The 14,703-nt window shown below is 36.0% G+C and overlaps 1 protein-coding gene across 8 annotated transcripts in view; it reads right to left on the reverse strand.

Moving 5' to 3' along the window:
• DST (dystonin) overlaps window positions 1-14,703 on the reverse strand; it is a 294,261-nt gene that overhangs the window by 48,392 nt on the left and 231,166 nt on the right. For 7 of the 8 annotated variants that reach the window (XM_036379370.2, XM_036379365.2, XM_036379364.2 and 4 more), the window contains 9 exons: window positions 13,855-14,021; window positions 11,441-11,600; window positions 10,866-11,192; window positions 10,607-10,691; window positions 9,189-9,430; window positions 7,999-8,205; window positions 4,241-4,360; window positions 3,949-4,056; window positions 1,980-2,198 (listed from right to left, as the gene is read on the reverse strand). In XM_036379370.2, the coding sequence (XP_036235263.1) occupies window positions 1,980-2,198; window positions 3,949-4,056; window positions 4,241-4,360; window positions 7,999-8,205; window positions 9,189-9,430; window positions 10,607-10,691; window positions 10,866-11,192; window positions 11,441-11,600; window positions 13,855-14,021 (1,635 nt within the window). The remainder of the gene's footprint in view (window positions 1-1,979; window positions 2,199-3,948; window positions 4,057-4,240; window positions 4,361-7,998; window positions 8,206-9,188; window positions 9,431-10,606; window positions 10,692-10,865; window positions 11,193-11,440; window positions 11,601-13,854; window positions 14,022-14,703) is intronic. The other variant, XM_036379369.2, reaches the window with a different exon arrangement.

The raw sequence follows: 14,703 nt of genomic DNA on the forward strand, positions 1-14,703 counted from the left end.
GAGAGGTACATGCACTGCTCCTCCCAGCTGAGAGTCTGTTTAAATTAATGAAGACCCAGAAAAGAGCCTATATCAGTCTCAGTGTAAATAAGTTCTCCTCTCTTTACTACAGTCCTTCCCTTAAAAAGGAATCCAGATGCTGGCTTTCTTCCTTGCTCCTCCCCAGAAGAGGGGACATTGAGGAGACTGAGAAGACAGTGACACAACTCTTCAGTCTCCCAATGACAAAACAGAAATGAAAATAACCCCCCTGACTCTAACTACTTACTTTGAATGTGGCTTGATTTGTACACCTTGCCACAAGAAAAATAACGTTGATTAGTTTAGAGGAAGTAAAGGAGATTATAAGAACAGTTTGAAAATTTTTAGAAAATAATTTTGTGTGGTTTATTTTTGAGCACAAAGAGATGATTTGACACAAGGCCAAAAGAGTGCACATTTCTGGGTCTAAACCTTATGCTAAAATACTCTGCCAACAGCTCATTTCAAACCAAACTAACTGCATGTTACTCACATAGAATCAACTCTATGAATTCCACAAGTTGGAACAAAGATAGTCAGCAGTAAATAGATCAGAACAGAAACATTAAGTTCTCATTCACATTTGAGAGCTACCTTTTTTTCTTCTTCTTCTTCTTTTTAATAGAACAACAAATTATTTGGTCTTCTCCATGATCTACTATTGGGTAAACAATTCTAGCAAACAATCATTTCAGAGCAGATTACATGTTAAAAGTGCCTGATATCAATCTTCAATTTAACAAACAAATCTCAGCTAATGGCACAGCCCGGGGAAAATGCAAAAATAGAAGCTCATCTGAAAGGCTTCTTATAGAAGCAGCATGATTAAAGTACATGAGGAACAATCCTGCAAGTAAAGCAAGCATGATATGGTTCGCAGTGACTAATCAAGGTAGTTTGTAAAGCTTATGTTATGTAGCTAGTCTTAACAGAACATGTTTGTTATTTCTGGACATAATAGGAAGACAAATGAGTGAACCTGGTGTTTACCAGTACATAAGAGTGGCACATTTCATTAGCTGGTCTCAAAGTAAACAAGACTTTGAAGCCAGGGTTCATGCTATCTAACTTGAGTCACTTAATGGAGGCAGCTGAAACAAAAAAAACACTAGTTACTCCATGCTTAGCAGGGAGAAACAGGTATCTCCAGTGGCCATGCAGGTTTTGCATCTGCTAAAACATGCAGGTCTTAACCTCAGTGGGTTGCATCTGATTCCATGTGATACTAGCAGTCACCTATGAAACACCTCAATTTTTATCCAAACTGATTATATATCTATGTAAGAGAACCCATACAGTGGCCAGTCTACAACACTGTCACCTCTAGTTTGTGATGCTATGGTAAACAATTATTTAATTATTGCACAACAAACATTCTTGACATGATAAATTACTGGGGGATTGATAGCCAAGCAATCAGTTCTTGGCCCTCTAATTGTTCATCTTTCTTACTCAGCTAAGTTAAGTTTCAATGTTACCAACAAAACAAAAGCTATTTTTTTTATGCATACATAAGATCAGCATATGTCCATATCTGTGTACAGACTGTACCCCCCTTTTGTTTCTTGCTCCAACATCCCACATCTGTTCTTTCTGTTTCTGTTTTGGTTTGTTCCAGTACTGACATTAATGAGTACTTTTAAATATACATACTTCTTATATAATAATTTTTATGTCTCCAGTTCTCCCAGGACAATGGCAATTATTACCCTTTAGCCCTCTTTTATGCTTACACATCACTTGCTGCCTTCCCCAGACACTCTTGCTTACATGCATAGTTTGGTAAACAGCAGAGACATGACTGAAAATGTACATATACTCTGTATTATTGTTTTAATTATTTTTTTTCAACAGAAGATTGATATAGTTTTAAGAATTTTGCAGAGTACTCCACAGTTATAAGCAAAATACTTCCTGATATTTAACACTTTCTTTTTCAAAACTAGCCAAACACTTACCCTGTGTTCTTCTTGTTGTTGTTTTAATGTTTCATATTCAAGGGCTGGTGCAGGAAGCTGAGAGATGATCATTTCTGTTTCAGTTAACCATGGCCAAAGCTCTTCATAAGTTTCCCAGAACTGGTTAACTAGGGACTGAGCCCGTTCCAGCTGGAGGTTTCTCTCTGAGTTCATTTGACAGACTTGATCATATTTCTGTAAGAGGCTTTCAATTTTTTTCTGCAAAATAATATTAATTTTTTAAAAGTATTTTTTTCCATGTGTCCCTTACCTTCATTTCCAAACATTCTCTGATAATTTTAACACCAATTCACAGTGAATAAAATTTCAATTTTGATGTTTCTACAGTATCACTGTTTAAAGTGGACAGAATCAACAATGAGGGAGACCAGAATTTGACAGAGTACTTGCAAAATAATTAGAAAATATTTAACAATACTGATATTTACAAATAACACTTTATTCATAGAGTTCTAGTCAAGCTGCAAATGATTTGACCACAGATCTTAGCCCAGCTTCCTTACGACAGACACTTATCTTCAGTGACACTTGGCAGAAGCTAGTTTTCCACAGCATTTCTGATTCAAAGCAAGAGGAAAAATACACCAAATCTGTTGGGATGTTTAGTTTGGTTTGGTGGTTTTTTTGGTGGAGTTTTCTTTTCCACTCTGGCAAGCTAACAGGATATTGTTGCAGCTGTCATTTACAAATTTGCAACAGAAACCACAAAACACTATTTTCCAGGTTAGCCTACATTACTTAATGAGAATGTATTACCATTAATAACATAGATAATAGTGATAGAACTATAAGACTTATACATTACTAATTTAATGTATTTGGGCATGTAATAATAAATGAAAGTATCAACTAGCTATACTAGCTATATTTTTCCTCTGGAAAACTGCCCATGTTATCATGTTTATGAAATATTACATGTGACAATGCACAGAAATCCTAGCCTTGGAAAAACTACATATAAGCAAGACATTGAATATGAAGAAGCTTTTTTTTTTCCCCCTTTGGCAGAACAAGCTATCCTTTCATTTGTTATGTCTTGCATGTAAATTAAGCATAGAGATGCTATCCAGAGGACAGAACATAACCTTAACACACAGATATACAGTACTTTTGACAAATAAAAGTATTTAGCAGAGACTCACACAAAACTGCTCTGCCTTATGACTACGGTTTCATAGGCAGAACACCTCATCTATTTTAAATTCACTTAAGAGCAAATCAAATTTATTCAGAGATCCTGTAGCAGAACACAATTACTGAAGCATTGTTTTTCATGGATTGGAAGGACTGAATTTACACAAAATACCCAGCCTCACCGTAATTTAGCAAAAAAGTCCCAACCCCACAACTAATCCTTCCCAAATGCCAACATGAAAAATCCATCCCTACATGTTTGCAGCCCTGACGTTGGGCTCTCTGTGTCTGTGTGTAATAAAAAAGGTCATAAGAACGCATTTCATGGGCTGTGACAGGATGGAATAATCTTGGCAAGCAAGGCCTACATGGAAATCAGCAGAAATGAAAGTAAAGACTCACACTGAGGTGCAGAGCCAGTGAATTTGGCACAGAAATGTTCACACCCAGAGCATCACTGACCCAAAAGAACTTGGAAGATAAACTGCCAGATTTTACACATCAACCCAGATGACTAACACGTCTTTACTCCATTATCTATAGGCTAAAATACTGTTTACTATGGATGAAGATGACAAATGGGGCTCCAAATTAGTGTCAGGCAAAGAAGCAAGTACACAGCGTTTGTTCTCTTGACATCCTGAAGGAAGGAGAGCAACGCACAACAGCATTTCCTCTAGCATTACAATCCTCAGACAGGAAGTGACTGTAATTAATGCTTTTTCATTAGTATTTTAAAAGACACTATAGGAACCCTTCTACTTGTACATTTTCTGCATATCTACCACTGTAGCTGCAAGTTAAGGAACTTTACCTTCATCATCTGTTTCTCTTCTTCAGTGCATGTTTTCATGATCTTATCCCCAGATTTAACAAGTTCATCTATAGTATCTTTGTGCCTTAAAATCTCCATGGTAAAAGCCTTGAAACACAATAAAAGTTAGTTAGAATAATATTTTTTTTAAATAAAGTATTTGGAGCAAAAGCTGGTTTTGAAATGCATTAATTATGATTGGATTGAAAATTAAATCACGCCAGTACATTTTCTAGATGGAGAGTGTGCCGGCCAATAATTAACATGACAGTTGGAAATGCATGTCTTTTACCTTTTGAACTTGCAGCTGAGCAGTGGTCTGGTCTTGCTCAAGCCTAATATCACCCAGAGACATCAGTTTCTTTTCTGTTTCTGCAATCCAGGCAAATTCAGCATCAGCTGCTTGATCAAACTAAATGAGGGAGACAAGAATCAGTTCAGCAGTTCTACAAACATGAAATTAGAATAACAGTTTCAAAAAATTTAAAGAAGATTAAACAGCATATTTTTGAATTTTTAGAAAGATAGTTTCTCAATTTCCGTTTGAGAGTTTTATATAAATGAGATACAATGCCCAGCATGGTTCTTAGGGATTGTAATACAAACAGCTTAATTCATAAGCATGACAAAGCAACAGAAGCAAATACTTCTTTCCAAAGCCTACAGCTCTCTAACAGTCATAAGAAAATAAAAAAGGATGATAATCTCAGAGTTTTAACTAGACTGCTTGTTTTCATTTTGTTCTACTTTTACATGTCTTTTTCATCTCTGTGTTTATTATTACTGCTAGTGTAGGAATTAGCCTGAAACACAGTTGTTTGATGTTACCCTATTAATCTGAAGAGCTGCTTTGGTATTAAATGATCAAGGCAAAACAATCACAGTTCAGATAAGTTAGTGGAAAAACCTCACTGAATTTAGAGAAGACAGGATTTCATCCAAATCTAGGCCTCAGATTAAATGCAAAAGTTTTTTTGAGCATCTTGGATACAGCAAGTCCTTTTCCTTCTGACTTTTAGATTAACTTCTGACTACAATAGTCAACATTTAAATGTTTCAGAAATTTCCTAAAAGCACTAATATAATGAGAGGAGTTTCTTACTAATTTGCAAAGAAAAGCATGAAATGAAGAATTTGGGGATCTAAGTCTTCTGAAATGTGAGAGCAAATTTTAAAAAACCAAATCATACATTCTCTCTTCAGAACAAGTTTATAGGCATGCATTTTAGCATGCACATGTTGCAGTACTCAACCAGGGCAGCTTTGAGCCCAAGCCATAGAGAAATATTACATGGGATGTACCAGATGCCCATTGTAGAAACTAATAAGAATTTATTTAGTGAATTCGTTAAAACTCTGTCCCCTCTCCAAAATGACCTGAACCTTAATATAGCCCTGACTTATTGTGAAAGTCTGTTTAGGTCAGAACCTGCTACTTGTGTTGTTGATGCCCACACTTCCCTCAGAAATCTTCTGAACACTCTCAGTCCCACTTTTCTTTAAAATATGCTGATCTGTGCCTTTATGGCTGTAGTCTATAACAGCCCTGCTCCTTAATATAACTGGAATTCACTTTAGTCACCAACACAGACTTGTCTTAGTGGTTAATCATGAGTCCCACAAAATGAAAGAAACAGTTCTGAGATTTCATTCTTTACGAGTCAATCTTTTTGGTCTTTATAATTCATTTGTTATGTGAAAGAGCAGAACATTCTTTTTCACTATATGTCATTTCTCATTTAAAGTAACAGAAAGTAAGACTTGTCCTAAATATTGTGACATCCTACTAGAAAGGTATGTTCTGAAATAATCAGTACTGTAAACATTAGCATGAAGCACATGCACCAGTGCTAGTTAAATCCTGGCTTTAGAAACTACAGTTCACAATCAAGGTTTTCAGAAGTCTATTTATTTATGTCTGAAAGGGAGAAGATGATTTCAAATGTGTTAGATGTACAAACTAACTGCAGTGTGACTTCCTGATACCAAATATTCATGGGTATGTAAGTAATATTGAGGAAATATTTAATAGAAATAACAAAACCAAGCCAAGGCACTGAAACTTCCAAGTTAAATTGCATTGAGGAAGGGAAGGACTCGAAACTTAATTTGCTGAAGGTATAGGATTTTCAATTTGTGATGCTTAAAAACAACATTAAGGAATAAAAAGCATAAAATTGGTACTCTCTGCATCCAAAATTTGAAATGTTTTCTTCCCATTATACATGGCAGTTACTTATGAGCCCTCAGCTACACTTGGAGTCACTATAAAATCACCTACTTAATCCCCATCCAGTTTAACCAAGCATAGCTCATTGTGGTACATTTTCTTCTGATCAGGAATGACTGAATTCTGAATATGATGATGCTGTGATTTTCTCCATGAATGCTTTCTAAAGCACTCTCTATGGCTGCTTTAGAGTGAAGAACAGGCAGAATATGACCTTGTGTTTTCACATAGGACTCCTTCACTAGAGGACCCCACCAAGGCCTTCACTCTTGATAAACAAAGACGAAACCATGCAGCTGAATTTATCTCTATTATCAGTCTGGGACCATTTTGCCCAAGCAGTTAAAAACCCTGGGCTTTGCATTATTCTTCCAGCTTCCATTCATAACATGAAGCTATTCTGCCTAATCATCTGTGTTTCTTGCAGCATTCCTCACCTTGGTCCAGGAACATCTGACACGAAACCCACACTTACTCCTACCAAAGCCTTGTATTCTCAGCAGCTTTGTCCTCCAGCCAAAACTTAATAGTATAGGCACTTCACAAATTGCCACAGGGCAAACTGAAAGAGCACGAGCTTCTCCAAAACTGTTTATTTTGCATAGCTAAACGGGAAGTATCTTACCCTTTACATTAAGCCACCCAAAACTTATCACAGGATATGGTGTATAGGAGTTTATTGTGATGATGTGCTGAAGTGGAGGTTAGGGGTATGCAGGATGAGAGTGCAATGTGCCCTTCCATTAGCTAGTGGAATAGCAGCTCTGGAATTTTCATGTCTAGATCTGAAACTGCTCAACTTATGCTAGAGGATGCAATGTACTCGTGGAATTCAGAAAATCTGAAGGAGAGCCAATATATAATCTCTATCTCACCTTATCGCTCACTAAAAAAATAAAATAGAAATCACCCTTCATTTTTGAGACTTAGGTTAATGAGATGAGAAAATATTAATTATCAAACCCCTTAAAAAGAAACCTATAGTTATTTTTAGGCTCAGTTAGAAGAAAATCTGAAATACTGCCTCTTTTAGTCAGCTTTTAGCAAATTTTGAAATTATGACACATGCTTTCTTCTTGTCGTCTTACAACTGTTTAGGGGAACTATACAGCAAAAGGAGAAGTCTCACCAATATTTGTACGTGTGAACTGGAAAACTGTTTCCATAACACATTTATAAGCTGGCTTAAATATTAGACTACTTAGTGACAAAATTAGGGCCCAGCTCTCAAAGTGTATCCACATATATTTCTATGCATGTATAGAAACCTCCACATACTAAATAACTCAGGTTTGGCACCCCAAGAAGAAAAGGACAGTGGATATTAATGAAAGTGTTATTTAAATCCTCCACCACAGCTTGAACAAGGTCATCCAGCATTTAATGGTCAAACATGCAGAGGAGCTAGACAATCAGCAGATGCTAAAAGGTATGGCCAGCCTAGCAATATCAGTGTCACCTCCAGAAAAGTGGCTCAGGATCTTGGCCCACATTTTACTTAACACAACATGATGTACAAAATATGGGCCATTCAGTTCTTAAGCAAACTCCGACTTAAGGTGCCACAGATTACTAACAGCAATTTTAGCTAAAATATTGTTGTTTGCAATCAAACACATCAACAAAAAGGGAGACAACTACAACAGAGTACAGACTAACAGATTTCTGGCATTCGTATTTTAACACTGGAGTCCCATTTCATTAAATGGGCCTTTTGCTGCTCAAGCATAAGAAACTTTTGGCAACATTATTATACGACAGCTTTTGTTCTAGTACACATGTCCAGAGACTGCTACTGTCCAAAGAACAGTTTTCAGTACCTGCTGGGATCTCAGGAAGGCAGCATCGATCTCATCCACCTTCTGAGAGATGGTGTCACTCACTAATCTGTAACGTTCGTTGTCCTCCGTTATCATCTTGTCCAGCCCCTCTCTGGCCCTCCATGGCACCAGCTCCAGGAAGGCACTGCCAACCTCATTCAGAGTGTCCACTAAGCCTTTGTTGTTCTTTGCTTCTTTCTTCAGCTCCTGTAAAAGGCCATTTAAAACAATTAAAGCATTTAAACATGGCAGTATATGAACAGAACATACAAAGTTTGCAGATTTTTCATTCTTTCAACTACTCCATGAGTGCAGAACTGAAATGCTTCCCACACAAAACAAAGGGCTAACTTAGAATCCTTATTTTCAGCTAAACTGTATTACCTGTTTGATACTGTAAGCTGTTTGACAGAAAGGTAAGTGATCCTTAAGAGAATTTTCCACAGAATTTAACCTAAACATATTTCTCTATTCAGTATTACTGTCTGAAAATTTTCTAAGAATTGTTAGTACTTTGTGAAGCATCCAAAGAAAATAAAACTAATGGATGGTTGTGAACTGCAACTCCATAAGGAACTAAATGAGCAGCAAATGAAACGTCTTTATGTAATCAGCATGCAATATAGCAAAATATGATGAATTCAAATAATTTCTGCAATGACTGGATTAAATTTCAAGCACACATTCACACAAAGGAACGAGCTTTTATCTGTATAAAACTTCCCATCTATTAAAGAAATGTAATAGAATTTTTATAAGCTTCCACCCTCAACATTTTCTATACCATGCAGCTTACACTCCATAGCTTCTTTTGAAATAGATCTCGTTAAACAAGATTAGTAATATGTTTAAAATGCTGACGCTTTACACGATTTTATCCATGCCACAGCTAAAGAACTAAAATAACTCTGTTTGACAGCCTATGAAGTTTCCCAGTCTTAGGTAGCTCCCCGAATAAAATGAAAATGTTGTTCTTCTCTTGTGCTAAAAATAAACTTCAGCCTAATTTCATAAGTGATCATAACAGATGACTCTGGAAAAAGAGTTTGATTCTTAACTATTGTTACTTTTGTTCAAATGATCTGACACTAAATTTAGTTATTCAAAAAATTATTTCATACCAAGCATAAAGTAACACAAAACCTCACTGAATCACAGAACAGTAAATCATTCACAGGTTCTAAACCTACTTTTTGTCTTTCTTGTACTTGGCTTAATTCTTCACCCTTTGGTATTTGACTTTCATATGAGAGTAACTCCATCTCTACTTCATCAAGCCATTTGCAGAGTTCCTCATGAGTTGAGTGCAGTTGGCCTGCAAGCTGCAGAGCCTGCTCCAAAGTCTTGGATACATCAGAACTTAATTTTGTAATATCTTTGTATCTTGCTTTAATGCCTTCCAGTTTATCTTGAACAATTACAACTTCATCACCTAAAATATTAAAGGAATGTTATTTCCCATGATCACAAATATTAAAAAAAAAAACAACAAAAAACAAAAACCAAAACCACCACCACAACTAAAAAACTAAAATCCCAAACTCCGCATATTACAGAAAACTCAGTATTTAATTTATAAAGTAACCCAAACAAGGTGACAAGGCCAATCCTCAACTATTGTAAATTATCCTACCGTCACTAAAACCCACAGAAGTACAAAGTTAACCTCAGTTCAGGATCAGTCCTTCTGTCTTTTTTCTGTTTTACCAAACTATTACAAAGTAAGGAGTTAAATCCAATTTTAAACAGAAATGTTCTTATTTAAAAAAATCCACCTTTAAATTCACAATACTTCTTATAAAGGCCAAATAAAAGATATAAAAGTGTTACTGAAAACGTAAAGAACAAAAAAAATTATCTACATATTACTAACTAGACTTTCAATTACACTAGATTTTGACATCACAATCCACCCTCACTGCTGTCCATTTGAAACACAACTCAAAAGGCTAAAAGAAAAACAATGCATAGAAATTTATTAGCCATAATATTAGATATGTTCAGATTTCATCATTGAATACGTGTAATGTCAAAGTTTGGAACAGAAAAGGATAATACCACCCTGCACTAACATATGTACGTCTCAAAGGGTTCAAGAACTTTATAAGTGTAGGAAAATCTGGACAGATGTTGATCTACAGAACAGACAAATTGTGTATAACTGGAATGCAACTTTTCCCATAGTATTGGCTCCCATGGCTGAAGCTTTCCCCTTGCAGTAATAGGTAGTCTAACATCTTGTTCATCTGTGGATGCCTGCAGGGAATTTACTGTGTCCACTGCCAAACATCCCTCCATTATGAGTAATGTCCATAACTCACTATTAGGAATGGAATGCAGGTTCACTAGAATAATTTTCCACTTAAAATAATATAAGGATTCAAGGGCTAAATTCTCTGCAGGCAAAAAAGGCCTTTTGCTCACTCACTTTAAAAGTAAAATTGGCCCCAAAACATAGTCTAGGTTGACCTCAAACCTTATTAAAACAAACAACTATGATTGCTTTAACCAGTAAATATGAACCATATTTACAAGCTTCACTTTAATTTTCTTAGGCAAGTACAAGGAAAAAAAGTATGACAAATTATAGTTTTATGTAAGTTCTCACCTGTTGTTTGCTTGAGAAGCTCTAAGCCATTTTGTATAGCCAAATCAACATTTTGTTTTCTAAGAAGAATCTCTTCCTGAAGATCCTATGAATAAAGGTCATTTATGTTAGCACAGACCTAAAAAAATATATTATTTTTATTTAGAATAAGCATACTGACATTTTAAACAAAATACAGTAATGAAAATAAATGATGTATGGGGATATAAATCAAATTAAAAACATTAATTAAATAAGAAATGAACAGAAATCAAAATACCAGTAGTTCAGTGTGCTGTTTCTCAAGCAATTCTGTGTTGCAGTCTTGGACTGACAATTTGTTCAGTTTATCATGGATTTCATTCAGCCAGTTCATCAATTCAACTTCGTCCTCCCCAAAAATCTGAGCATTGCTGTAAGCTTGCTGGAGAAGTTCAGACCTGCTGTTGCTCTTCTCTTGAATCTCAATGTATCGTGCCTGAGCAGAATCTAGCTTTTCCTGCACCATATCTTTATCTTCCCTGGAGCTCATAGTCTTTAGAGACTGACCAGCACTAATGGCCTGATGCAAACTCTTATTGTGAGCTAGGACATCATCTTCTAGGGCCTATATTTTAGTGTCAATAATGAAGAATAATGGAAAAGAAAATCAGAAAAACATAAAATAAATTTAAATGGAACTCAAGAAAAATTGAACAAAAAAAGGACATATTGTCAACATAAATGTATAAAACTTAAATTACAAGGGAAAAACATGAAACAATATGGTGAAATGAGTACAGTGCAACAGCTCTGCCAGCTTTACAGAAGCATCTAAAAAGAATGACCAAAGCAAGTGAGTGGTTTGTATCTTACTTTATGCTGAGCAATCTGCTGCTGCAGTTTGGAGGCCTGTGTCCCAATGGGTTCTGCATTTGCAAGTCTCTTCTCTGTGGCTGTCAGCCACTCCACCAGTGGCTCCAGAGCTTCATGGAACTGCTGCGCTACCACCGAGATGCCTTCCAGCTGACGGTTCCTACCAATGCACCAAGGGAAGGGTTATCTTTTGTGATGAAGTAAGTATCAAACAGTTTTAATGAAGAAAAAAGTCCCTTGAATCCTTTGAAAAACACTCCAGAAATAACTCAATCTCATTGCAGGAACGGGTCACCAAATGAAACAGACATATATCCATGATACTTAGTGAAAAGCAAGGTAAAGTAAAAATCAAATAAAATTAAAAACAAACAAACACCTCTAAGGCATTTGGCTAATATATCAGTTTTGAAAATAAAAATAATATCACTTTATTCATATACTTTTTGCTAAAAATAATCTAGCCCTCAATTCAGCAAAACATTGTTTCATCACCAGTTAAGATAGTTCTCAAGTTTCCAGCTGTCTTAAAGCATAAAGTTACATTCCCTTGACTATTATACATGTTTTAAAGTTAGGCAAAGGCTTTACTGAACCAGAATGCTTCCTCAGTGTTGTAAAATATCTTTAAACATTTTTTCAATGGTGACAACAGAATTATTTGGCTCTAAATTTGCCTCTCTTGTCCTGGATAAAAGCTCTCAATAAAGTTAGTGAGACAACATTAATAAAGCACAGAGACTTGACGTCCGAAACAGAAAAGTAGTATCTAAAACATTTCTGATTCAGTTTATTACATGTCAGAGAAGACTCTTGATTACAGCAGTCTTCTCTATAAGCAGTGCTGAACAAATGTCATTCAAGCAGACTTTTAGGAGAGATTTGTTCTACATGAAAATATCACAATAACGTTCTTCAAATGAGGATCTCATTCCACATAAAGCTACATTTATATGTGTTTTCCAAGGCTTATAAACAAAGTAAAACTTGACAAACTTAGCCATGGAACACTCTGTGGGGTACTCTACATAGTTTTCAAAATCATCTTCAAATTCCTACTTCATTTCTAGAGACCAGCCAAAGAACAATGGAGACAAGCTTGCAGATAATGATGGCTTGGAAAAAGCTGTAATTTCATTTGTAATTAGATATCACCAGACTGGGAGGATATTATTAAATTAAACATGATATTAACATTTACCCCAGCTAATGAGTCAGATTCCTTCAATAAAAAAGAAGAAAAAAAAAAAGGAAATAATGATCTATTAGCAGTTGACGAATTAAATAATCCTATTATTAGTATGAGGTAACAAAACAGGTTCACCTAAAGAGAGGCTACCAGAAGGAACAGAAGACTGCAGAAGTGAGGTGAGTTCAATGCTACTCTAAGTCCCAACTAAACCATTTGATCTTCACTGCAAAGCTTCACTGTGCACTTTAAATTTTTCCTCAACTTCCCAAGTCCTCTCTTACTCTCAATTATAGGCCTTTTTCCAAGCTGTCTCATACAGCCTTCTCTCTACTCTGAAAAGACTGTCCTTCTCAAATCCCCACCCAGAAAACATGTTGACTAACCCTTTCAACACAGAGTTATTCAAAGACACTTTCCAGTTCCTAATTTACAGGTGTTTTATCCATTGACAACAACTTGTAAATGTAAGTCCGTGTTTACACAGATGCCATGTGCATGGACTTGGTTTGATTTTTTTCCAATTAGAACTTGAAGTGGACCTCAATGTCTTTTAAGAGATAGAATATATGTATATATATTATATATTCTATCTCTTTTTTATATATATATATGCTAAAATACATATATCTATATACTTTAAAGGTCCTTTTTTTTCTTGAAAACTAAGGGAGCTCAGCACCTTGCACGCATCTGCAACTGACATTATGATGACCTCTGAGTTGCAGAGTGCAAGTGTCTAGTTTATCCAGACCTCTGCATAAACTAATTTTGCAGATAATATTTAAGAAAAAGAAAAGAATTGCAGCAATTTCTTCTTTGTAGCAATTCAGGACTTTGAAGTTCCAACAGAATATCATTATTACTTGTTGGGTGTAAAATTTGCACTTGATTCTATTGCAAAACCGGTTCTTGCCTCAAAACACTTGCATTCTAATTAATTAGCAGAGGTAATTAATTAAAGTTGTTCAGAAGATACATATGTAACTAATCCTAGCAGATTATCACAAAGGACTAAACATTTTTTAAAGAGCTTTTTGTCTCTTCCGGTCACTTTTCTCCACTTTTCCCTCAGAGGACTCATTATATCAACATCAAGACACAAAACCATAATGCAATAAAAAGCATGGTAGTGCTTCACAGTATGGAGTTCCACATGCTGCTTCTAAACATCCATCACATGCTATGTCTACATTTTTCAAACCCATGAAAGAATTTCAAGTACCTTGTTTCAGCTTTACTGAGCAAGGCATCCCATCGGCTGTCCAGGAAACTCAGCTGTTTCAGGATCTTCACTCTATCAGCAGGCTCTGCTGACTCCGCAATTTTCTCCCCTTCGCGCTTGATTGCCTCAACAGTTGGCTTGCGGTCATCCAGCAGCCTCTGCAGGAGCTGCAGAGAGAGCAATCCAGCAGCAAGTTATTAAGAAATATTGCAATAATGCAAACAGTACACTTCTTGAAAAGCCCTTAAAACAAAACAAAAAAAAACCAACACCAAAAACTAAATCATAATGCCTATATTGTGATAAAAATGCGAACAAAGCCAATCAAAGAGACACACATAACACAGACATCAACCCCTTCCCTGACCAATACAGGCTCATTTTAGTTTCTCAGTTGTTTTCCCAAGTACACTGGAGTTTCATGAAGCCCAAACAACAACCCTGGTTTCTCTGAGGTAAGGATGTGTAGCAGCCCAAAAAGTGAACACATAGAGGACAAAGTTCTACATAACACCCTTGGGGGAATCCAGCTATCTAGAACTAAGTTACATTTTACAGGAACATTTATGGGAAAACTGCATGCCCTGCCAGATTTGGCTTCACAGAGGTAATTTGGACACATAGACAGATGGGAAAATGGATACTAAAACTATTGTATAATCAAGTCATCCCTTATATGAGATACAGTTGAGTTCACCAATCTAGTGTAGTACATTAACTTCTCTGTGAAGAATAAAATGTGCCTCTGTCTGCAATCCTCCCTTCCTCCATTCCCTAGGTGCCTTTGGACACATTAACATTTTGCCACTGCAGGTATCCCAGGACAACAACCTGTACTGGCCATAACTT

The sequence above is a fragment of the Molothrus ater genome, chromosome 3, assembly GCF_012460135.2.
Source record: "Molothrus ater isolate BHLD 08-10-18 breed brown headed cowbird chromosome 3, BPBGC_Mater_1.1, whole genome shotgun sequence".
Classification (NCBI taxonomy): Eukaryota; Metazoa; Chordata; class Aves; order Passeriformes; family Icteridae; genus Molothrus; species Molothrus ater.